Source organism: Colius striatus, chromosome 2, assembly GCF_028858725.1.
Source record: "Colius striatus isolate bColStr4 chromosome 2, bColStr4.1.hap1, whole genome shotgun sequence".
Taxonomy (NCBI): domain Eukaryota; kingdom Metazoa; phylum Chordata; class Aves; order Coliiformes; family Coliidae; genus Colius; species Colius striatus.
Window position 1 is genome coordinate 50,268,111 of NC_084760.1, and position 23,970 is coordinate 50,292,080.

The following is a 23,970-nucleotide window of genomic DNA, read 5'->3' on the forward strand; positions in this document are numbered from 1 at the left end:
AGAAGAGGGCAGTTTATGGAGGTGAAAGTGACAGAATATTGATAAATACACTAGGAAAAAAAAAAAAAGTCCAAATTTATTTAGTGGGAAAAAGCAAACAGGAAGGAAGTCCTGCAGTTGTTCATGGGTTGAGGGTGAGAGAGTACATGCAGGCTTTCTTATTCTCATGTAAATCATAACTAAACTTAATGGAAGCATGAACTTTTTCATATTGTAAATAGCATCCTTCCCTTTCCTTCAAGTATTTTTGTAATATACAAGGGAAATACTCCTAAATATTATTGAAAATATTATTAAATTTGTAAAATACAGGAAATTCCTTTTCAATAATATTGAACTTGATCATTCAGCTTTTAAGTGCCATTATCTAAGAAGTTCTGTTAAGTCTACGTTATGATCTTCTTATAAAAGGCTGCTTCTGCATAAGCATTTTCAATGTGAAATGTTTTTTAACATCTGCCATTCATGTAACATGTTCTATATTGCTCATTTTACACAACCATTTAAAAAGTACTTATTAGAAATCTGATTTGTTAGAGTACTTCCCAGAAAACAAGTATTTCAAATACTTGCAGTATGAGACAAGCATTATTTCTGTCATATATCAAGAGATGTATTCTGAAGAAACTTGTCTGATTCTGTACTTTCTGTTCATTACAGGTTAACCCAAGAATTTGTCATTATTCAGCAGCATCATAGTTTGTACTTAAAAGCATTAGGAGTGTAGTATGGCCTGAGCTACTGTACTGGTTGCATAGAGAAAAGGTGGGAGAAATGGTTTTTTAGGAAGTATGTCTGAGAGGGAGCAGAGGTTCTGCTTCAGGGTATGGTTGGCCACTCTGTTTTGCAAGTGCTTGAAAACAGTGTAGCTATAGGTCTTTGCACATGAGAGTCTGTTATATTAAATATAGAAATTTTGCTCTCACTTTCCCCAATCTATGCTTCTGTCTTAGTATGTGTATCTTAGTATGTGTAGTGCCAAACAGATTATTCTGAAAGCTATCCAGGGGACTGTAATTTTACTTCTGTCTTGGTTTGTTGCATGAGCTACAAAAACACACGTCTGTTTTGTTTGTTTTTTTTTTTTTAATGTGGGAAAACAAAATATTTTTGAGTTGATTTTGAATGCTCATTTAAATATTCTTTTCTTCACGTGCCTCATATCACTTGTCTTCCAGATAGTAGCTTTTTGTTCCCTGTCTCAAGCAGAAAATTCTCAGGGAAAGACATGTAAAAATTTTTTGAAGTTCATTAAAGAATGAAGGGTGTTATTACTGTGTTAAGCCAAACACTTTAAGACCTTTGTGAGGATTAAACTGATAAGATTCGTACTGTAATGCATAGGAGAATTTTGATTGTGAAGTAGAATGCTATGGATGAGCAGCCTTTATTTACATTTATTCACGATAAAGCATTCCAATGTGATATGGTATTAATAGCTTCTTTTGTCGTCTTGTGAGTCCTGGTGCTTGAGTCTAAAGAATGAAGAAAAACATTGGTTCATAGTTTGGTGGATAAATGTGTGTTACGTCATCTGGCTGTGACAAAGGGAAGTATTTTGTGTGTGCTTAGATGTTAAATACTATATTTATAGCTGAAGATGAAAGACATTTTTAAAAATAGGGCTGACTTTCGAAAATGCCTGATAAAACAGCAGCATATTTGTGAAGTATGTGGTATAATTTAATTGTTATAGACTTGAGAGAAATAGTTAAAGAAAAATATGAGAACGTATACTCAGATTATAGCTGAAGTGTGTAAATTTCTAGTGAGCTGGTAAGAAAAGAACATGTAGCTGTGACTTAATTTTGGAATAATTTTACTGTGGGGTTTTCATAATCTATTATGTGTTTCAATGGCACAGAAAAAGATTTTTCATTATAAATGCTACCAATAGGCTCTCTGGACTGGTATTTTTGTCTTATAGGTAACTTTTGTTCCATCTTCTAGGGAAGCTTGGGAATTGATTATTCTGCAATTACATGTTTTGAGGAGCTAAATCTTAACTTCCAGCACCTTAAGGAAGGTTTAAATCCTTAAAGTAGGAATAGCTTTTCTTCTATGGCAACCAAATTGCTTTGTGTATGAATACGAATACAGTTATATGTAGCAATTAGGTGCCATATTAGTATCTGAATTAGCAGTTTTGGAATATAGCCAGCTTGTGGCCAGGAAAGCAGCCAATAGCCTGCAGGAGAAATGTTTCAATTAATTTGTAATAATTGCTCTAGAAAGCTCTCATTATTCTGGCAAGCTGCATTTGTAATTTTTCATACTACTTGTTTGGGACAGTTGTTGTAATTTCTATTTGAAAAATGTGGAAGTCTATTCATTGTACCTCTTCCATACTGAGTGAAAAGTTGTAAGAATGCTTTAAAACTTACTTGAGCAAACTGAAATTAAAATATATTTAGTAAATACAAGTAATTTTCAAAGTATTCAGTTTCTTTATAGGATCAAGATATTACAGCAAAAATAATTTGCCTTAGGGAAATTGTTTTACATATATACTGTTCTGCTTATATCTTAATTCTTTTTGTTAATAGATTTCTTCATAAAGGATGAATACAGTAAATTTTCTTGAACTATGCATACATGTGAAGTTAAACTTCTGAGAATTCTTTTCATTAAATAAAATGATGCTGGTAGCATCTCTTCAAGATACATTTCTATAGGATGCAAGAGCTAAAAACTGTATTTACCACTTCCATTTGTAACTGAAAGGGCTCTCGTTTCCATTAGGTAGGTAAGTGGTAACGCATGGACTTCCACATCTGCAGTTTAATCCCACATCTGCAGTTTAATCGAAGTGCTGTTCTAAAATGCTGTAGATGAGATCACTGTCCTCCTTAAGTATCTGTTGTGATGAACATCAGTGGGACTTTTCTTCTCTTTTAGGCTTTCTTGTCATTGCTGTAACAAAAAAGAGAGAATTAAGTGATAAAGTAAGCATGTTTCTTTCATTAGTACCTGGAAGCATGAAGAGACAAAGTCAGCATGATGTTAATTGAATGCAATTTGAGCTGAATGGTTTTAGTTCAGGCTTTTATATTCCAATTATTTTATTAACTGTATAAGCCATTAAAAAGTACTGTAAACTCTTTGATTTCACTAAGAGGAATGCTAATTGACTCACAGGCTATGCCAATTGGAAATTGGGACTGCTGGACTCAGATCTCTGGTTCTAAAGTAATTTAGTTTATGACTTTTTTAAAGCTATTTAAACTCTGTTTCAGTTGCCTGATTTCTTTATCTGTTTGTCTCCGTGAAAGGGGTGCATGTAACTGTAGACTTGAGATTTGGTTTCTCATAACCAGTAATCTCTGGTGGGCTTGTAGAGTGCCACAGTTACCTTCCTGACAGCCTTCTTGCCTAGGTATGAGAAGACAGAAAGTTCAACCATTCCTTGGTGTACCTTCCATACTACTGTGAGTGTGATGTGAGGGAGTTTTGTAATGCCCACTTCACAACATCTAGCTGCCTTTTCTCTTGGACTTGCAGTTATCCCTGATGTCACAGGTACTCCTGTGATTCTTAGTGCCACCCTGCAAGTCCTACAGAGATATTGAGGACTGTTCATGGTGGACATTTATTTGAGGGACTGACAGGAAGCCATGAATACTCTATTTCCTAGTGTTTGCAGATTGCAGACAGTAAAACTTCAGGCACTATATAGCTCACTCTGCGAAGGACAAATAAAAGGATGAGGTCTCGTTAAAAGATGGACTTCTTGGAAGCTTTGAAACTGGCTTGTCTCCAGGCTGTGTGAGAGCATTTACTCCCTCTGATGCCTGCTTACAAATTGTACTTGGTGTAGTGTTGCTTTGCAGTATCGGAAGCCATCTGGGCTGTGAAATGGGACAGATATCTCAATCATCTCTTGCTCCACCCAAGGTGCGTATGAGTTTTCCTTGGCTGCAGAGGAAGACCTTTTTAAAGTCTGGTCTTTGGCTTTTGGTCAGTGTCACAAGGGCCTTGTTCTTCTTAGTCTTTTGTACTTTCCCGTCATACAGCTCATGTTTCTGCTGTAGAGGTGCAACGTTGGCAGGCCTATCTTGTCTGGGTTAGTTATACCCAGGAAATGCAGAAGATACATGAAGAGGTACCTCACATGTTCAGAAAATCTCAATACAGTGACTGCACCGCCCCCGTCCCCCTGCCCCTCCCAGTTAGGTCATGGTTCATTGACATTGTTGTTTATATTTATTGCCATAAATATAAAAGTTTTATTTCTTGTACTCTTATATATGTTTTTCTCTAGCCAGCTGCTCTCTTTTGTCTTTCATTTGCACTGTAAACTCTTTGAAGAAACACATTATTTTGTTTGCTTGCTTATTTTGCTGTCTTCATTAGTGCCTTGCACAATGGGGTCTTCATTGATGTGTAGGGCTCATTGGTGCTTTAATGACACTACTTCTAAGTCTTAGTACTGATAGATATACTTGCAAATATCCTTCATTATGCCTCGTGGTTATATTTTTTTTCCAGATAATTTGATTTTCCATTATCACTAAATCACAACTATTTATCTAATTTTAGGAAAAACATTCTAAACAAAATTCCAGTTACATAGATATAAATCATTTAATCTTCTGTACAATTCAATAAGTCATTATTTTTTTTTCCAACGCATCTTGCATCAACAGCTTTTTCCACTACTTGTTTAGACCACTTTTTTTTTTTTTCCCAAATAGATGGGCACATTTACCCACCTCGATATATTTGTTGTAATTATTGTGCTACAACAGCTTGATTTACTTTCAGGCCTTGGTAGAACTGTTGAGTGTAACATCATGTTATGCATGTAATGCATGTTTGAAAGAACAATTAATGATGGCAAGAAAATGATGTGGTTCTGATCATCTCTATGAAGGAAAACGGAAACCTGACTTTAAATTTAAAAGGAATTAAATTCTCATTTACCTGTGTTATTTGAGGATATTTTGCTACACCTTGAATAAAAAAATATACTCATCTGGACTGAATCTTAATGATCTAAAGACTCTTGGATAAACAAAGTACAGTTTTAACTGTGTCTGTAATGCTGGAGCAATATCACATGTAGTGACATTTCCCATTATATATGTAAGTGGTTGTACAAGCTCGAGTGTTTAGTTAAAAAACGTATTCCTAATGTGTATATTACAGTAGAAAAGCTTATTGCTGTTAGTTTACTTGTTACAAATGTTCGGTATGATCTAGATCTATGTAATTAACTTCAAAATTTGGGTGGTTTTTTTAGCAAACCTCGCTGTTTAAAGTAACTAAGGTCTAGAATTAAATCCAGTGAAACATGCTAATTGATGTGAGAATGGAAAAGGAGCCTCAAAGGTATCTTTAAGGACCTAGTCATGAGTTTGAATACTGCAATAGCTACTGAAGGAATAATTGTGTTACCACTTTGACTCTTTAACTTATTTAGTTTTTTAATGCATTCCTTGACCTGATAAAGTCTAAACTAGTTGATTAGGGGAAATTGCTGAGGCTCTTTTTAGCCTATTAGGTAAATATATTTTAAAATGGATTTAAATATTTTAAAAAGATACCCATTTGGTTACCCAGTTTGTATCTAAGATTTTATGTTACTGAACTAAAGCAAATAGTAGCTGAAAGCTTAAATTATTTGGTCTTCTAAAATGCTGTCTTTTCTTGTTTTTCAGCATGGGTGAGCTCTCTTTCTATGGGGATGGTCTTCTTCTGTTCTCCCATAGTCAGCATATTCACAGACCTGTTTGGCTGTCGAAAAGTAGCTGTGATTGGAGCTGCAGTAGGGTTTGTAGGACTCCTTTCAAGTTCTTTTGTAAGGTAAAAAAAATTATGTTCTTTACATTCTAAGTATTTTATCAATTTTACAGTGTAGAGATAATGCTGATCCTGTCAGTGGAATATGAAGGAGTAAGCAGTGCTACTTTATATAATCTGTTAGAGTAGAAACCTTGTTTTATTTGTTTTTATTTTTCTAGCTATGACTTCTGAAAACTCCCAGTGGTACTTTCAACTTCAAAAGTAATTAAAAAATATAGTTTAACCTCATAACAACACTCTTTGTTCAACAGGAACTGTATCAACAGCAAGATTAATGCTCTAAGGCCAACAGCATTGTCTTGGATAAATATTTGTTTGCTTGATGTATATTGTGTTTTAGCAGATACATAAACATTTTTTCTGTCTTTCCCTTGTGCTCTGTCCCCTCAATCTGCTTTTTAAGCACTGTTTTAATGTTGATAAATATGCAGTAGGACCTCTGGGGAGGTGTAAATATCCTAGTAAAATTTGTTGTTTTCTTCTGTTCGTGCTTGTCCAATTGCCAAGCACAGAGCTAGTGAAACCCTTAGTATAATGACATACACTTAGGGTTTATTTGCTTTATTTAAAAAAATCTCAGTTCTTTCTTATGAAAAAACTTAAGTGTGTTTTTTATTCAGATTACTCTTCATTTTGTACATTCTGTAACTTTTGCAGAATAAATCTGAAGAAGTTCAAGAGTGGATGATTTGTTGGAAGATGAGGAAACAGAAAATTTACTCGTATGTTCTAATCATCAGAAATTGATTAGTGAAGATAGGGTAAGAAGTGGCTGCAAAATAAGCCACCATTACCTCTAGCTCTCCATCTGCTTTATTTTCTCCACCCTTAGCAGAATAAGTGCAGCAACAATCAAAAACAAAATTCAGAGGTCTCCTGCATAGATGAAAATGTATCTATACAGACAAGCTTGCTTTCTATATCCATCCTCTGAACCAGATAGACCTGAGCATGCTGTAGTCTGGATGGAAGAATAACTACACTTGTGTGGCACTATGCCTGAGCTAGTATGTCTAGTTTGGGCATACAGCTCCTAATGTGACAACTTATCCACACATTTACAGAAGATGACAAATAGTTCTGTCTTAGATACTGGAAACAAGTGTTTATATTTATACTTGGAATAACTTACGGGGAAAAGAAAGCTTTGCTTTCTTGTTACTTGAGCACCTTGCAGACTTATTTTTTTGGTTAATCCAAATGCAAATTGCCGCAAAGTTTTCGGCTCTTGGCCTGAAAAACCCGGACTCAAAGTCTGCAAACCAGGCTCGAAGCCTGAAACCAGGCTCGAAGCCTGAAAAATGAACCAGACTCTAAGTCTGAAAAACGCAGGCTCGAAGCCTGAAAAACCAGCTCCAAGCCTACTTCATGCGGCGATCAACCCAGGGTCCGATTCTCAGCTGGGTGGGAAGAAATCAGTTCTACTCAATGTGAGTGATAGCAGAAATCTTCTTCTTTATTGAGAGCAGGCTCTAACTTATATACACAGCAGCTTCAAAGCTAGCTCAGCAACAGCAGCTAATAGATTACATTCTTATGTTCATCCTACTTGCGGTTTCCGCGATAAGCAAGCTCCCTCACATTTTCCCATCTTGTTTTTCTCCGAAGTTGTTTTCCACCTTGAGCTGTTAGCTCGTTAGCTGAAAACAGCCCGACCTTGAAGGAGCAGAAAGCGGCCTGCTGTCTACATGACAGCAACTGCTTTAACCATGGCTCTGACTCTGGTCTTGATTGTGCATTAAATTCATATAACTAGAACTCAGATTGCCTTGCCTCATCAGGCCTAACATTATACCCTGGGATCCATGTCCATTCTCCCTTAACCATTCCTCCACAGCAAATATTTTGACTAATTCACTTTAATAAAGCAAAAAAACCTCTCAGCCCACCAAACAAAAAAAACGCAAACCAAACAAAACAAAACGCCCACTTTCTGTTATGTTTTAAGAGGCTGGTTACCACGGGTGAGGCAAAGACTGAGAGAATGCATCTTGGAGAAGTCTTTCTTCTTCTTTATTTCCTAGTAGTGTAAGTGATGAACACTAAAACAATCTCATTATTATAAACTAAACCTCATGACAAAGGAAAGATGGATTTTTGCCTTGCAAAAATGCCATCATCCTTGTTTCACTTGTATCCAGTGGAACAAGGGCACAGAAGAGGCATGCAAAAGCAAGTTATTTTGTAAGCATTTAAAATATTTTAGCTTATTTCAATTTATTTGAGTTTAAGGAGCATTTTGAGAGGAGAGGTTAATTCTTGTTAGGTATGTGACATATTAATGCACATTCGCAATCTTTCATTATGCTACTAAGGGATTAATGACCATAATGTTATCAGTTAATTGAGGGAGTATAGATCGGATATAAAAGTCAGTGTTGTAGAAGTAAAATATCAATCAGTAGGTATATGTAGATATGATTTACTGCTTTTATAACACAATGATTTATTAACATAAGTTTTATCTCTGAGGAAGCTGATATGTAAGACTATTTGTAACGCAGGAAAATATTTTACTATATATGTCATGCTGCAAGCTTTTGGAATGCGTCTACAGATGGAAGCAGAAGACCCCTGTCCTTACCTGTCCTCTTGTCATTTTATAACTTCTGTTTTTATTTCTCCTGGCTATTTTCCATTGATAAAGGTAATCAGTCTTTCACTCTTACGCTATTTTGACAGGCTTACCTTGTGTATAATCACTTTTAGAAATTGATAACTTTAATGTAGAAAGCAACAATATTAGCTTAGCAAATATTCTTTTCACAATAACACACAAAACCAGAGTTCCTCGTGTCAAACCTTTTGTTAGTCAAACACTATTTTCTAAGAAGTTCTGTAGTTGCATGGGAAACTCGTGGAGTTCATTTCAGTGTAAAGGGTAAAATCCCATTCAATGTTGGCAGGTAACATCCTACGATGAAGGGCACTACATAAAGCAGTCATACTACTTTAAAAATGTTAACATGTTGGCTAACAGGTTAAAATAGTTTAATTGCTTTTAAAGAAGGTATTGGCTAGTTCACTGATTAAAAAAAATAATTGTCACCTCAAATCTTTAATAAACATTTCCTTTGACTTATTAACACTATAATACTAATTAATTATACTAATAGTGTTACTTCATACTGTTAAGATTTCTTGTCCAAATGCCTTTTAATGCATATATGTGCCTATGATATGTGTCTGCATCATTTCAGTTGTGTAGGAGATGGTAAAGCTGGAGCACCTTGTGATGAAGATCCTCCTTAATATGAGCTGGAATATTTCATTCTTCATTTATGTTTTTCTTTCCTATTTCTTTCTTAGCATTTCTAATGTCTGGATCACAGCACTGAACTTAGACATCTACTTTTTATTAAATATTCTAAAAAAACCATTAATATATAGAAAATGATATAATTTGCAAATAATACGTTAGAAAAATCTGACAGTATAAAATGTAGAGTTTTTTTGTTGTTAATGATGTTTGCTACTTTTGCTATTGTATTTTCATAACAAGCTATGTAAATAGTTTAGGAGTGTTCAGTATAACATTTGGTTAGCTAGCACAGTGAAGAAATGTGTAAATCAAAACAATATAGTTTTCTTTGGAAAAGAAAAAAAAAACAAACCTAGCAATGGTTGAACTTATATTTGGCTAATTCACCCTGGCAATTAATTTAAAAATTTTAATCAGACTATTTGTTGTAATTATACATAAATATAATTTTGCTACTTCGATCTGTTTAGTGAATTCTATGAGATTTTCAGTAGAAGAAAATAATTGCTGAATTAAGCTGACACAGTGTATTTCAAGTATAAGTACACACAAACTCTTAATTCACTTTTGTAAATCTGTCATTTCATTGAAAAACTGTCTTGCACAGGATAAGTGAATGTGAGTATACAGTGTTATACAAAACACTAATTTTTTTTTTTTCTTTTTTCTTTTGATATAGAACCATTGAACCTCTGTATTTCACTTATGGAATCTTATTTGCCTGTGGCTGCTCATTTGCCTACCAGCCATCCTTGGTTATTCTTGGGCACTATTTCAAGAAGCGCCTTGGACTAGTGAATGGCATTGTCACTGCAGGCAGCAGCTTGTTCACCGTATCACTGCCTTTCCTCTTGAAAGTTTTAATCAATTCTGTTGGCCTACACAACACCTTGAGGGTCCTGTCCATCCTTATGTTTATTCTGTTCCTGGCTGGCTTCACGTACAAACCTCTTGTTTCCAATGCCAAAGACAAGGAGGGAGGAAAGATGGGAAAGTTCAGATTTCCTCCTGAAAAAAAGATTTGCAATTTTTCCGTCTTCAAAGTTCTCAGTTACCGAATCTGGGCTTTTGGGATCCCGGTTGCCCTCTTTGGATACTTTGTGCCTTATGTTCACTTGGTAAGTGCTTGTTTCTTCCTACACAAGATGTATGTGAAACTACAGTTAGTTGCCCTTGTGCCATGGAACTAAAAAAATGATTGGTGCTAGGAAGCAGTATTTGAAGTGCAATTTGCGTCGGGGAGAAACTGGAAATTAATTTTGATATTATCTGTGATTAAAAGAGGACTCTAATTGGAGTTGTTCACTGAGCCAGTCAAAATTTTAGTTCCTTGTTCTTAGTCTAATGTTTGAAATACTTCAATCAGGAAAAGAAACACTTGAGAGGTATTCTTTACTATTCAGAAGAGAATTCCTTCTTCTGGAACTGAGCTGCATACATTGCCAATGATACTTGTGCATTTCATAATGTAAGGAATAAATGACAGAAAATGGTGAAATCTTTCATTTTTGTCCTTTTAAATTGAGGTTTTTTTGTTAAAATATGCATTTTTAGGGTTTATTTTATTGACTATTTTCCATTTTTATTAAAAGCAAAATACTTTCCTGTCCCTAACTTCAGCTTTGTAGTGCTACAGTACTAATATAACCGATCCTGTTATCTGATGCTTCTAACTGCCAGTTCAGTTGTTTTTTTACTGCTGTCTAGAGTAGCTGATCAGAACTTTAGCTTCTGATGATGCGGAAGCTGTCAATCAACCATTTCTTATACATGTGTAAAAGCTAATTTGTTTCCCTAGCAGTAGGGTTTTTTCCTGTAGTACACTCTTAATCTAAGAAGTTTTGATGCAACTGAGAGACCGTGACATGTATCCAGCTGGCAGTCATTGCACTTAAGTAGTGAATTATTTTTGAATGCTTTCCTGGTGGTGCTGCTCTAAACTGTAAGTTGTGCAAACCAAAAGGCTTAAAAGGAAAAGGGGGAAAACCATAGAGCCTGCAGTGGGATGCTCTATTTAGACCATGACACATTTTCATATTCAAGAATATTTGACAAAGGGCATGGACTAGTGGAACCGTTTCCCACTATGAAAACAAAAGGGTCATATTAATATTTATTCTTCAGCTGTGATAGAACAGTAGGACTGATGATAATAAATGTCTTGGATTCTGTCAAAAATCTTCAACTCCTTAAAGCCCATGGGCTTGTGAGCAATACAGCAAGTGGTGTCACTGCTTTCTGGTAATACAGTGGTTAGTGTGTTGACTCAGCATCAGATGTTTATTTTAAGAATTACCTTAGCTGGAGGGCTCCTTTGTTTTGGTGCAGCTGTAAACTGACTTTTATTCATGGGTAGTTCTTATTACTTAGTCTTTAATCATGTAGCTCTTATCCTATAACACTTAAGACTGTTTCCAAGGTCAGCACAATCAGGTGACTAAGCTATTGTGACAGCTTAGGCTATTTCCCCATAAGTTTTGTAGAGACATTTTGAAATAAAACAGTGTTCAGAGGGAGTAGAAAAGAAGTGCTGTAGAGAAAGCTATTGGATAGATTGTAAATGCTTGTTAATACTTGCACAGAACAGAAGAACAAGGCTAAAGAAGTAGTCACATAAGACCTCTAAAATACATTTATTTAACAAAAAGCTTGTAATTTTTTTACCAAGATGCTTGTACAAGTGCTTCTTGTTTCTAGATTGGACTAAAGCTGCTGGTCAACTTGTTGGGAACAAAACCCTTTGTATCTTTTCTTGGCATGATGTAATTTTTCTTTTTTGTAGTGTGCTTTCATTCCTGTTGAGTGGGCTTTTTCCCCCATATCAGATTGGCACAAATTCTGATTGCAAAATACAGCTCTGCTACAGGAAAACAACTTGATCCAGGCTGTTTCTAATATAATGTTCAATAACACGATAAAATTATTGTGAAGGACAGTTAGAATCTAATATTTTTAAGATTACCTCAGAATTATACTGAGACTTAAATGCCATATTTTTTTTTTCCTCAGAGTTTCAGAGCAAGCCATATTAAGCAAGAAGCCTACCTTTCATTCTTGATTTGCGCATAGCATTACTAAGGGGAAAATAGCTCAATATGTTTTTTCTTTAATATTGTGAAACATCTCTTTATTTATGATTCAAATTTCTAAAAAAAAATATTCTGAGTAGCTTTGAACATAAATATAAAGAATCCACAGAGAATTTATTACTTGAGTTGCTATGTACCCAGAACCCTTGACCATACTCTGAAATGTTTAAAGGTTAAACCAAATTTAGATCAGTTAGTATGATTAGGATGGTGAGGAACAGGATGAATTGGAATAAAATTTCCTATACTTATACTGCTAAAGAAGCTACATAGGTACCATCAGTGACATATTTCTGTTTGCTATGTATGTGGTCCATTAAGTACTGCTATTAAGTACTAGTTTTTTGGAAAGCATGACATACAAATACTTTAATAAAATAATCCCCAGTTTTACTCATGTTGAAATGGAAAATTAAAACTTGAATTTCATAAACAATGGCATCTCCACTTTCTGACTATTTTAAGATTTTTCTAGCCTTCAGTCTTGGATAAGTGACCATGATGAAAAGTTGAATATCTGTAGGTCATGTATATAGGATAACTTTATAATTAATTTGTATGTGATTGCCAAGGTTGGATGTATCCTCCGTAGTAAAAATATTTGTGGCAGAAAGCAGGAGTTTGAGTCGCTGTGTTGGAGGATGCAGTCATGGTACTAACAATAGACTTTCTGCCTGGAGCTTAAAGAATGTTCTCTCAGCTAAGCCCATCGTTTCTGCAATAATTTCAACATAAACTGAAACTCATTAAAGAATTTAGGTCTACTTTTAGAACTATGAAAACACTTATCCCTCTTACTCAAATGTAGTAATTTCAAAAAGGGAGAATGGTTTTAATTAAAAGGGAGTTTATGAAAATATTACTAATTGAAGAACCATAGTGTTTATTGCTGGTGGGTAATGATGTATGCTGGAGGCACTCTTTATAACCTTAGCAAGTCTCTGTGGATCTATATTGGAGAAAGTGAGTACATCAGTGTTTTTGAAGGAACAGCATGAATTCTGCCCTTCAGCACAGATACGTCAACCCCAGTAGATAGCTCTGGATTTCATCTTAGTTTTGTCATCTCTTGAGGAAAAAACACATTTTATGTACTTTCAGAAGTATATACTATTACATACTTCCAGATAAGTCAAAGGGTCTTAGAAAAAAAGTTTTTTGCCAATACATGTTACCCAACCACAGATTACTTCCCTCAGCTTTTGAAAATGAAAGTTACTATTGTTTCATTGTTTACTACAGAGACTAATCAGACTGTTAAAATGGGATGCTGGTTGCTAAGTGCCCTAAGAAAAATTACTTAACCATGGAGTCTCATGCCTGCAGCTCCTCCCTTAGCCTTCAGACCTGGTTCCTGTACTTACCAAGTCCCATTTATCCCACATGGAAAGGGAGTTTCATGTCATGAAACACAAGTGCCACAGGCCTTAGTGGTTCAGGTCACTGTGTCACCACTTCAGTCCACAGTAACTGGAGGGTATTAACTTGGTGTGCTATAGTCCCCACACGTCAGCTGCTATCTGCTGACTTGGCACAGCAGAGGACTTCTAAGGACCCAGACAGGGTCTTTGAGTGCTTGCAAGGTCAACCCTAATTTCTATTTGTCTCACTTTTTGTGAAACACACTGGAAAGGAGGATGCATGTTGTGAAACTTGTAGTAGGAAAGAAATGAAAGCTAATTTGGGGTTTTGGAATAATAGAATTAGCCAAGTCTTCGCAGTTTTAACCATCTGCACCATATTTACTAGACAGAGTAAAAGCTGTTAAAACCAGAAAATAACCTGCTCATGAACTAGGCTATAACTCAAATGACAACAAAGCAATAATTAATGATATGGCATGCTAGATAGTATTCATATCAAGGAGCTGGCAAGAATGACCAGTCTCTGACTGGTAAATACCAGCTGCATGCAAAATAGGTATCATATTCCTCTTGGCTCGTGTAGAGGAGAATCAAAAAGGGAGAGCTTTTCTTATCCCAGTTTAATTGGTGTCAAATTCCACTAGTAGGTGTTCCGTTCCATGTGACTTTGGGGAACTGAGTTGGGAGAAACACTATAAATAGGCTTTGACTTAGTTTTATTATATATGTTTAGTATTAGTTCAGATTGTTGATGAGCAAACTGGTAAATTGAGTGGTTGTTACTCCTCTGAATTTTAAAACCAATCTGAATTGCAGTAATTGAGAGGATTTTTTTCTTTGATGTCTTCCTTAAAATAGACAAGTAGCCAAATAAAAAAGCTAGTTTCATCCATGCAGGTTTAAATTGACAGTCTACGACAGAAATCTGTCAGATGAATGCAAAACATTCTTTCCAAGTTGTTTTTAATACAGATTATCTCACAAGGAAATGAAATACCTTTGAATAAAAGGATAGCTAAATCTCTGTGTCACCTGACCTGTGCTTGTTCTGCTGATAAACAACTTCTGTTTTTCAGGAATCACAGTCTAGTGTTAAGTGCTGCTCTCTCCTACCCTATAAAAAATATACACTTATTCAGGAAGGTACATACCTCATTCTTATGAGCTTCTTTAGAGCAATTCTGTTAAAATTTCTTACAAGGTCACAGGTAGTTTAAAAGCTAAGCTGTTGCTTTTTATGTTTTATTTTGCAAGGTGAAAAGAAATACAGCTTAAAATGGATTTTATCATTGCTTAGTCTTTTCTAAGGAGTGACTAAGGTCACTACCAAGGTTCTGTATGAGTTTAGGGCTATGTTAGTTATGATATTTTTACCAAAAGAAGGCCCAGTATTGTGTTGTGCTCTTGATATGGCAATATTCAGCCACTATGGTGAATACTGGTAGGAATGAGAATATCATCTTAACACTTCCAGTGCAATGTTTCAGTCCTGTAGTAGTTTGTCTTGAGACATTTATTAATGGAGTTGATTCAGTTCAAAACAAAGATATGGTTTGGTTTAGCAGATACTTATATTAATTGTGTCCTATTAATGACAGGTCCTGTCTTATTTATAGTGTTGGACACCTTGCAGGATGAAACACTGAATTGAACAACTGAATAATTGAACAAAATAGTGCGAATAAATATTACATGTTTTAGCATTTTTTTTTTTTAAGTATAACAAAGCAATAAAAATATGTATTGAAAACGTTTACATTTTTAAGCCAATCTTTTTTTATAAAGAAAATGCATACTCTTAAGGAATGACTAGATCTATTTGAAAATTAAGGTTACTGTTCAAATATTGGTTATAGTCTTGTATACAAAGCTAGCCATGAATTGATGAGCAGTGTGAAAGCTAGCATAACACTGTGCTCTTAAAATTTCAGAATAGTTCAGGAAAAATGGATTTCAATATTTCTTATCCTGCTTTGCTGCCTATTTCTTGACTGACTGTGTAAATCTGACTTCTCCTTTTGATGCTTATCCACATTCATAATTCCATGAAAGCTACGTACTTGCATGTGTTCTGTGTCTGTGCTTCATGTTTAAGATATGAAAAAATGGGGTGTGCCTCTCCCTTTTTTCCAGTAACTTCCTTGAAAGAGTCTTGAATGTCTCTTGGGAAACAGATTAAAATACTGGAATTATTCAACACTTAAGATTCAATGTTTCATTGCTTCTCTGAATCTGCACGTGCCAGGAATAGGTCCTGTCTTATTTGACACATCAGCATTTTCTTGCCGTCCAAGGAATGGGGAAGGGAGACTGCAGACTTTATGCATGGAAAAAACAGATACTGCCTCAGATTCTAGAGACTGTCACTGTGAAACAAAACATCACTTGGGGCTCTTTAAGATTTTCATTAGCTGTACTAGAAAAGAAAATGCATCTCACAATGATGATTAAAGAGGCTTCCAAGCATCTGGCGAGCTAAAAGGTATTCGATCAAGATATTGCAGCCCCAGGACCATTGTTAGGTACAGACTCTTAGGCTCTGCTGGTGTCTTATTAAAAACCACAAGATCTGCTGGTTCCACTGGTAAATTGACTTTTCACATTCTTGGAGAACTCTGTACCAATGAAGTCCAGGTTTAGCCTTTAAATAGGCCTGGCTGCTGGTGGTGGACAGTGAGTAGCTGTTTTTCAGTAGGAAATAAAAAGGTATTGTAGTGCATATATCCTCTGTTGCTTTGCTAGATGAAAATTAGGAATGCACTGTTTTTAGGAATTCAGAGAAGATTCTTTGCTTCCCACAGTACTATATGTTGCGTGCAGGTTAGTTAATCAGATTAGCTGCTTTCTCTTTTTATAGACCTCAGGAACGTCTGGGAAGAAGTGCCAGTGATGACATACATTCTTACCAGGCCACCAGTCCCATGCTCTGCTCAGTCCACAAACAGCTGTGACAGATTGAGTACCTTTCTCTGTTTCATTTGGACGTCACCTGACCCATTTTCAGCAGTTGTGTCTGCGTTACCCTGCATACCTAGTCATCCTGGGCTCTTTTTCATGGGGATAATTCCAGTTTAGTTAATTTCCTATTTGTTACCTCCCATGGTCTTTCAATTGTCCTCTCAGTGAAATCTTTGACAACAGAAAGTTTCCTGGGATGTAGGAAATTAGTTACTTTCATCTCCAAAAAAGAACAGATTCAAAGAAACCTGTTCATCTGCAACTTGAAGTTATATGTGATTGAGAGGCTGGTTCTTACGTCTTAACTTTCATAATTCAGCATTTCCATTACATTACCACACATGTGAAGTTTCTTAGTCTGTGTTAGGTCAAAACTGTTAACAGTATGAAGTACCTTGTCATTTGAGTTATTAACAGCTTTGAGGATTTTTAACCAGGTCTTTGAGGCAGCTGACTAATATGGACAAATCTTCTCTACAGAAAACTTTTAGTGGTGAAATGTTTAGAGACCTGATCAAAGAACTCCACAGGATTTTTAAACCCTTGGAAGTCAAACCTTTTCTCTTGGCACAATGAAGGTTATGATGGCCTCTTTGGTTTTCACATTTGCAAGGGTGTACCTCTCTTACAGTAAGTTCTAGAGCCTGTTCAGGCTTGCAGATCAAAACACAACAGTGAAAAATGTACATTGTGCTACATGCCAGGCTACCTCTGTGATCACATACAGGCTGTTGAAGGTTGGCTTGTTCCACAGGCAGGTGTTATGTATGCATGCTTCTGCCTTCTTGAAATTCTAGAAAAGTTTACTAAATGTCTGTAGGGGCCTTCTTTTTGACATCCAGGGCAAATAGTTAACTGGGGGAAGCTCACTGGTTTTAGTGACAGATATAATGCCTTCAAAATGTAAACTGTTTTTCTCTGAATCAATTCTGCTAGACAATCTCTGGGCTTAAAGATAGCTATGGGCAATACTGCAAATTACGTTTTCTGTTACTGGAGAGAAAGGTCATGGTCCTTCTGCTGTATAGGGAAGCTTTAAAGCAATATATTTCAGGTATATCTCATCAGAACAGATGGGCACTTAAAGGTTAAATTATGTAGCAGCCTGCTTCTCAAGCTAAACTGTGTTCAAAATCTTCACCATGACACAATGACACATTTTCATTCCTGGGAGAGACATGGAGATGGTTGGAATGTCTGTAAAGTATTTATTAATCACAAGATGATTTAATGCCTGTAAACAAACTCATTTTTGAGGCCGCCTCATAAAAACAGGGAGCTCAGATAAATGTTAGTCTGTCTAGTTGCTTAGTCTCCAGATGTTCTATGTTTGTTACTTTGAAGTTACTGGGTCTAGTGCTGTGCTCACATAGTCTGTCCTTGGATAAAAAGTGCTGTCTGCTGATCTGTACTTCATATCTTTTACCGGAACATTTATTTTGTTCCTGTTCTTAAGCTAGGAAAAGTCTCTTTTCCCTTTAGAAACAACATAATGAACAAGAGGCCTTGCTGATATGGATTATAGATGATGCAGAATTTTGTTGCCAGGTTTGATTTCCTCCCTTTTCCTCTCTAGTGTAATATCCTTGCCTTCTTGTGATTTAACTATTACATAACTATTCAGTCACCTTGGACTGCCACCTCAAATTGAACCAGGATGCTTTGTCCTTCAACTCTGTTCTTTACCAGCCAGTTATTTTGACTTGTCTCTACCCATTTTTCACTCTGTATCAGAGATATGTCTTGTTTTTGTTGCTAAGATCAGTTTCTGCTGTGCAAATTCAATGTTTGAACCTTTGCTCCCTAGAACATGTGCCAATAAAATCTGTCTTCCTGTGCAATCAACTTGGAGAAATGAAGAGCCAAGCTCTCACGAGAGCCTCTGTAGGATTTTCTAGGAACTTATCTGAATTCTTGCCGTGTACTTTGAAAACTCTGTTCACTTCCATCTACTCAGTTTCTTATTTACTTACTTACCTTAGTTACCTCATTTATTTAGCCTTATTTACTTGGAACAAAACAACCTCTCTATTCTGCCCATTCAGAAAACCAGCCATTTTCAACTTGTAAACTGCACTCTCCACAAGCAAAAGCTTTGGGTCACTAAGAAGAATTATACGGGAAAATATGAAGGATATAGAAACTACCCAAGATTATCCAAGACTTTCTGAGTTGTCGTATGAGGACAAGCTGTGAAATAGTCAGGATGAATCTCACTGCAGTAGTTGTTATTCTGCCCACAAGACCCTTGTCATCATACACAGCATTGCTTACAAATAGTTGCTCTTCAAACCTCCCTTACTCATGTTGTACTTCCTAAATGTTGTTGAATGTGCCATCTCTGGTTTAGACTTCTCATCTGAGAAACCACTGTTTCAGTTGCTGTTCTTGCAACAGTGGTTATCTCCACATATTGGTGATTGCTTAGTGTTCTCTTCAGAGGGATGTGCATCTGCTCAAGGAACCATACCTTGCAATAAGTGAAACTCTTCAGGTTGTGTATTCTGTGTGTACAGTCCTAACCCTGCACTTCTCCCTTCGAGTCCTGTGTCCATGGATTCTACAGTGGAGACAAATAGAAGCACTGATGTAAATGCAATCCTTTATGCCTGAGTGCATTGTGTGATGAAAAGTATGATATATGCACATGCACTCTAGTAACCAAAAATCTGAAACCTGAAACATATAAAACAAGTGCATATCCATAAGTAAAGTGCATACACATAGCACATCTTGTAGAAATTCAGATCTGGTAAGGTAAGTACTGTCTTTGTGAACCACTTGTATTATGTCCTACATTTGCTGCTTTTGAAATGTTGTGTAAAATAATGTTTAATATTTCATTGGTATTTCCGGATTTTTTTTTACTCAAATGGGAAAAAAAAATCGACCTCCATCACTACATTCACTTGCTTTTATAGGTAGCTGTTCAATAAACCTGTTCATTTCTTCAGAGCTCCTACGTCAGTCATTTGTCTGAAGTCTGCTCTACTACATCTTTTATTTCACAGAATCTGCTGTTAGTTTGTTTTACAATGATAGGATAGTATCTTCTAAACTGTGTCCAGTACTAACAGATAACTGTGTCAAACAGGATACTTGTCTATATGGTAGATACCTAAGGTTTTAACTTTAGATTATAGCTGTCAATTTTAGCACTATTACCTTTCTCATCCACTTTATCATATTTCTGTCTCTAACGGAAGACTAACAAGGCACTGATTTTTTTTTTTAAGGGTGCAATGTAATTATTAAGCAGATCTCTGAGATGCCAAGTCTTCAGTGACAGCCCATGCTTTACTTGCTTTTCTAATCTTTGCATTTATCTCCCTTCAGATCTCAACATCTGCTGCAGTTTGACTGCCCAGGTTAGTGAAATTTTCCCCCTTTATCCACTTCTGTAATTATCTTGTGCACCTATTTCTTTCTCTGTATTCCTCAGTGTTGATCTGGTAGTTATTTACTCTTGACTGGATTATCCACTTTTGATGCTGGGGGTGGTGGTGGTAAAAGAAATAAATTATTTCCTACTTCATACTTGTTATGAAAGCATATGTTTTCCAAATACGTACTGGAGAATAAAAATCTTAGGTACAGAAAGAACAGAAACAAGAAAAGAATAAAAGAAATATTTTCTGGTTTTTAGAAATCAAAGTAAATGAAAGCTTACAAAGAAGTATTTTAGGTAGCAGATATACTCAGGTGCAAACAGTAAGATGATGTTGAAGGGTAACAGTAAAGCAGCCTTCCTCAGGTCTATGTAATACTATCAGATGGAAAGGTCTGAGTTACATTATGATTTCCTTTGTATCAGTTTCTAACAGCACACTAGTTAAGGTACTCTTGCATAATTCAGACTATTCTAATAGTAAACAGAGCATGTAGTTCAAAGTTGGGTTAAATTGTAAAGTGTATTCTTTTTCGTTTTGGCTAATGCTATTTTAATGGTGAACTCGGCATCCTGTCTTTAAATGCTTGAAGCATCTTGACCCGACTTAAACTCTTAAAGCTCAACAAGTGCCCAGAAGCCTGAGTGACATTTTTTCCTGCTTTCTTCATACGAAGAAAACTAATCACCAAAAATAAGTGAAGAACCTTCCTTCACTCATATACAGACCAGTTTTTGTGTCCAGTTTCTGCTCCAAGAAAGCACAGAGAATCTTCTTTGCTTATTAAATCTTGTTCAGACCTGTGAATTTCTTTCCATGTATTTTTCCTTTGAGGAAATCTTGGAATCTAGCTCCTTTTCATGTCACTGCCACTAATTGTCAGGCTCTGAGCTATTTTTCAGGTTCTTTTCTGATTGAATAAAAACTTGTCATTACTACTGAGTGGGATCTTTCCTAGGAAAAGAGAGAGATGATTTTTTGGATGTCTCCAGGCAGGAAAAAAATCTGAGCATAAGTGTCTGTATCCTGAGTAAAGCCTATAGCTCTGTATGAGGAGGAGAGACTACCATTATAATCTGTTTTTGTTGTGTTTTAAATGAAAATACAAGTATGTGGTTGAGTTTCTTCGGGCTGTGATCTGGTAGATATTTAGGAGTGCATTTGGGACTTCCATCTAGAATTGAGACTCTTGTGAAAGCTTTGTTTTATGTGTCCCAGTGGAATGAGACTGGCACTTCAGCCAGTTAGTTCTGTGAAACGTGAGGTGCTTATGACGATGTCCACAAGTAGATAAGTGTTATGGATGTCTTCAGAATGATATCGCAGCTGAACGAAGGTTTGAGAGTCAGTTTTGATTTTACTCACTTAAGTTCTGTGATTTAAGGAGTCTAGTCCTGAGAGACTTGATAAACGCCAAGTTAGTTGCTTATTGTGGCATTCTTCAAGATACATAAATAGAACCTCTGTAAATGTTAGGTTTTGGCTGCTATAATAAACTGCTTGCTTTTCACACTAATCAGTCCCACAGTCTTCACTGGTAATTAAGATTGATAATTCTCCTGGTGAGTTGAAAAATTTACTTGAGGTAACAGTACTGTTTTGTGGAAGTTTTTTGTTCCTGGCTATTTACTTCCACTGGTGCAAATAAACACTTATTTTCATTCTGATCTTAGTCCAGCTTCCAGCATTTCTCTTTGCCTTTGTAATCTTCTTGAGTGGTTGCAGAACATCAGCTTTCTCCTGAGAAGGTTTTCAGTATGGCAGATTCCAGACACTTTGTGTCAGTCGTAGCAGCCTTTCAAAACATAACCTTAAAACCCCAAAACATAACCAAAATAAAACAACACAGAGTAGTACAACAAGGAAGGGTCCAACCAGCCCTTTAAGACCACCTTCTCCCCACTTTCCCCCTCTTCCCAGGCTCAGAGTGTTTTTGCCTCCTCCCCCCATGAACGGCCCAGGGGGTCAGGGAGTGGGGGTTTCAGTCAGTCTATTCCTGATAGCTTCTACCATTTGTGCCTTCTCAGGGCAGGTGGGCTCCGCACCAGTCCTCCCTGCAAGTCCATAGGGTAACTCACACGCATGGCAGACCTGCACGGGCTGCTCCGATGCGCACTTATTCCAAAGGCTGCAGCTCCTCTCTGCCTCTCGTGTGGGGCTGCTCTGCGGCGTGCAGGCTCTCCAGCACAGCCTGGGCCATGGCCGTCTCCCCACACAGTCCCTTGACTGTGTGGGTGCACTCACAGGGAGCTGCTGGTGGCTCTCAGTCCTGCCATGGCCCTGCATGGGTTGCAGGGGTACAGCCTGTATTCTTGCCACGGCTTACAGAGGGGTCTCTGGTCTAGTGCTTCTTCTTCCTTCTCTGACTGTAAGGTCCGCGTGGTCGCCTCCATCTTGTATCACTCTTACACCTCCTACCAGCACTTCAAATTCCCGTCCCCTAAATAGTGATCGCAGAGGCGCCACTGGATCGATTGGCCCAGCTGGGCCAGAGATGTGTCTGAATACAGGAGCTGGGTCTTCACTGCAACCCGCTCCTTGATAAACCATGACATCACCTCACTTGTCAGTCTAATTAAAGGTCTTCAAGCCTAGACTTTAGTGGTCCAAAAATTAAGAAGCTTCTCCAGAGAGCTATTTTTGAGCAACAGGGCAAGGCTTCCAAATTGCCTCTCAAAGAATCTTTTATTTAAAAAAAAAAAAAATTAATCAGTTAGACTAGCTGGCAAAGGCAGACATCTTAAGTTCAGCAGTGAGAAATCTTTTTGTGACATGTAAATGCGGTAGCTAACACTATATTCTAAGAAATGTCTTACTTGTGCTATCGTGATGTTAGCACTTCCCTTTTTCCACTTAGTACTTCATTTAATTGCTTAGCACACAGTCCCACTTGTCCTCTCATAGTCAGCTGTAAGCTCACCTTCAGATTTGAACTGAATTGTTGGAAGCTAAATATATGCTTTCTGTAAAATTTATGTAAGGTTTCCAGCAGTGCTTAATTGAGTCAAAAATAAGCAAGGAAATTTGGCATTTAATTGAAGTAACTATAACTACTAAAAATGTTTGATTTTAAAAAACCCACTTTTGTTAGCATATCTTTGCGTTTCTTTATGGACAACTTATATATACTGTTATAGTTCTCAATAGTATTTCATTATTTTTATTTGTAAGATAGGCTACTGAAGTTTGATCTTTTTTGTTTGAAAGTCCAAGGCCAAGGCATTATTGTCACTAGACAGAATAATACAATGGATATATTTTCCTTTTTTTAAAGTTGAGGAAGATTGAAATTGATGTGTAGCAGCAGACACTTAAGAATGCTAAATATAATATTAAATGAAAAACTTGTTGGATGGATTAATTTTCAAGAGGATAAACTTGCTACATTAGGTTTTAGTTGCTTCAATTCTATTAGTTGTTTTCAGAGTCTGTCTTAAACTGTGTTTACAACAATTAGCCAAAGTGGGGTTTTTTTTAGTAAGTCTGGCACATATAATGTTAATCATCAGTGATTGGTGAAGTATTTTGTTGTTACTTTGGGTATTTGTACAGGATATCTTAAGCCACTGTTTTGATATCCCATAGCTTCTTAATCACAGTGTATCACATAATAGGCTATGTTTTAATTACAGAAATTACAACCTGCTAACACTTTATTGCATTAGTAAATGCCACAATGATTCAAAAAGGATTATGTATCCTATGCTTCTAAAATTTTAAATGGTGATGTCAGGAAGTTGCCTCTTTCAGTCTTAAGGTTACTTTCAATCTGCAGTTTTACAAAGCTAGGACAAAAAAAATAGGCATCCATCAAATCACTTCATGAATCATAGAAAGTAAGACTGGAGGTATCCCAGTACTTTGCCCAGTTTTTTGAGTACAGACTTACTTTGGTGCAGGACCTCTTAGAATATTTTATTTTTTGTAACCTTTTCTTCCTAAGTCATGCTTACCAAATTTCTTCTTGTCTCCAGATCTATCTTTTGCATTCTGTAGACATGGTCCACGCCTTTAATAATGAGTAATGACCAAAATAGAATATAATCATTTATCTAAGGCCTTACTGAGCAGGATGTGAAGGTCGCATCAGGTTATCAATTAAT

The 23,970-nt window shown here is 36.4% G+C and overlaps 1 protein-coding gene across 1 annotated transcript in view; it reads left to right on the plus strand.

Annotated features, from left to right (window-relative positions):
- SLC16A10 (solute carrier family 16 member 10) overlaps positions 1–23,970 on the plus strand; it is a 78,544-nt gene that overhangs the window by 38,138 nt on the left and 16,436 nt on the right. Inside the window, exons 2-3 of the mRNA XM_061990511.1 lie at positions 5,661–5,805; positions 9,747–10,185. Coding sequence (XP_061846495.1) covers positions 5,661–5,805; positions 9,747–10,185 — 584 coding nt within the window. The remainder of the gene's footprint in view (positions 1–5,660; positions 5,806–9,746; positions 10,186–23,970) is intronic.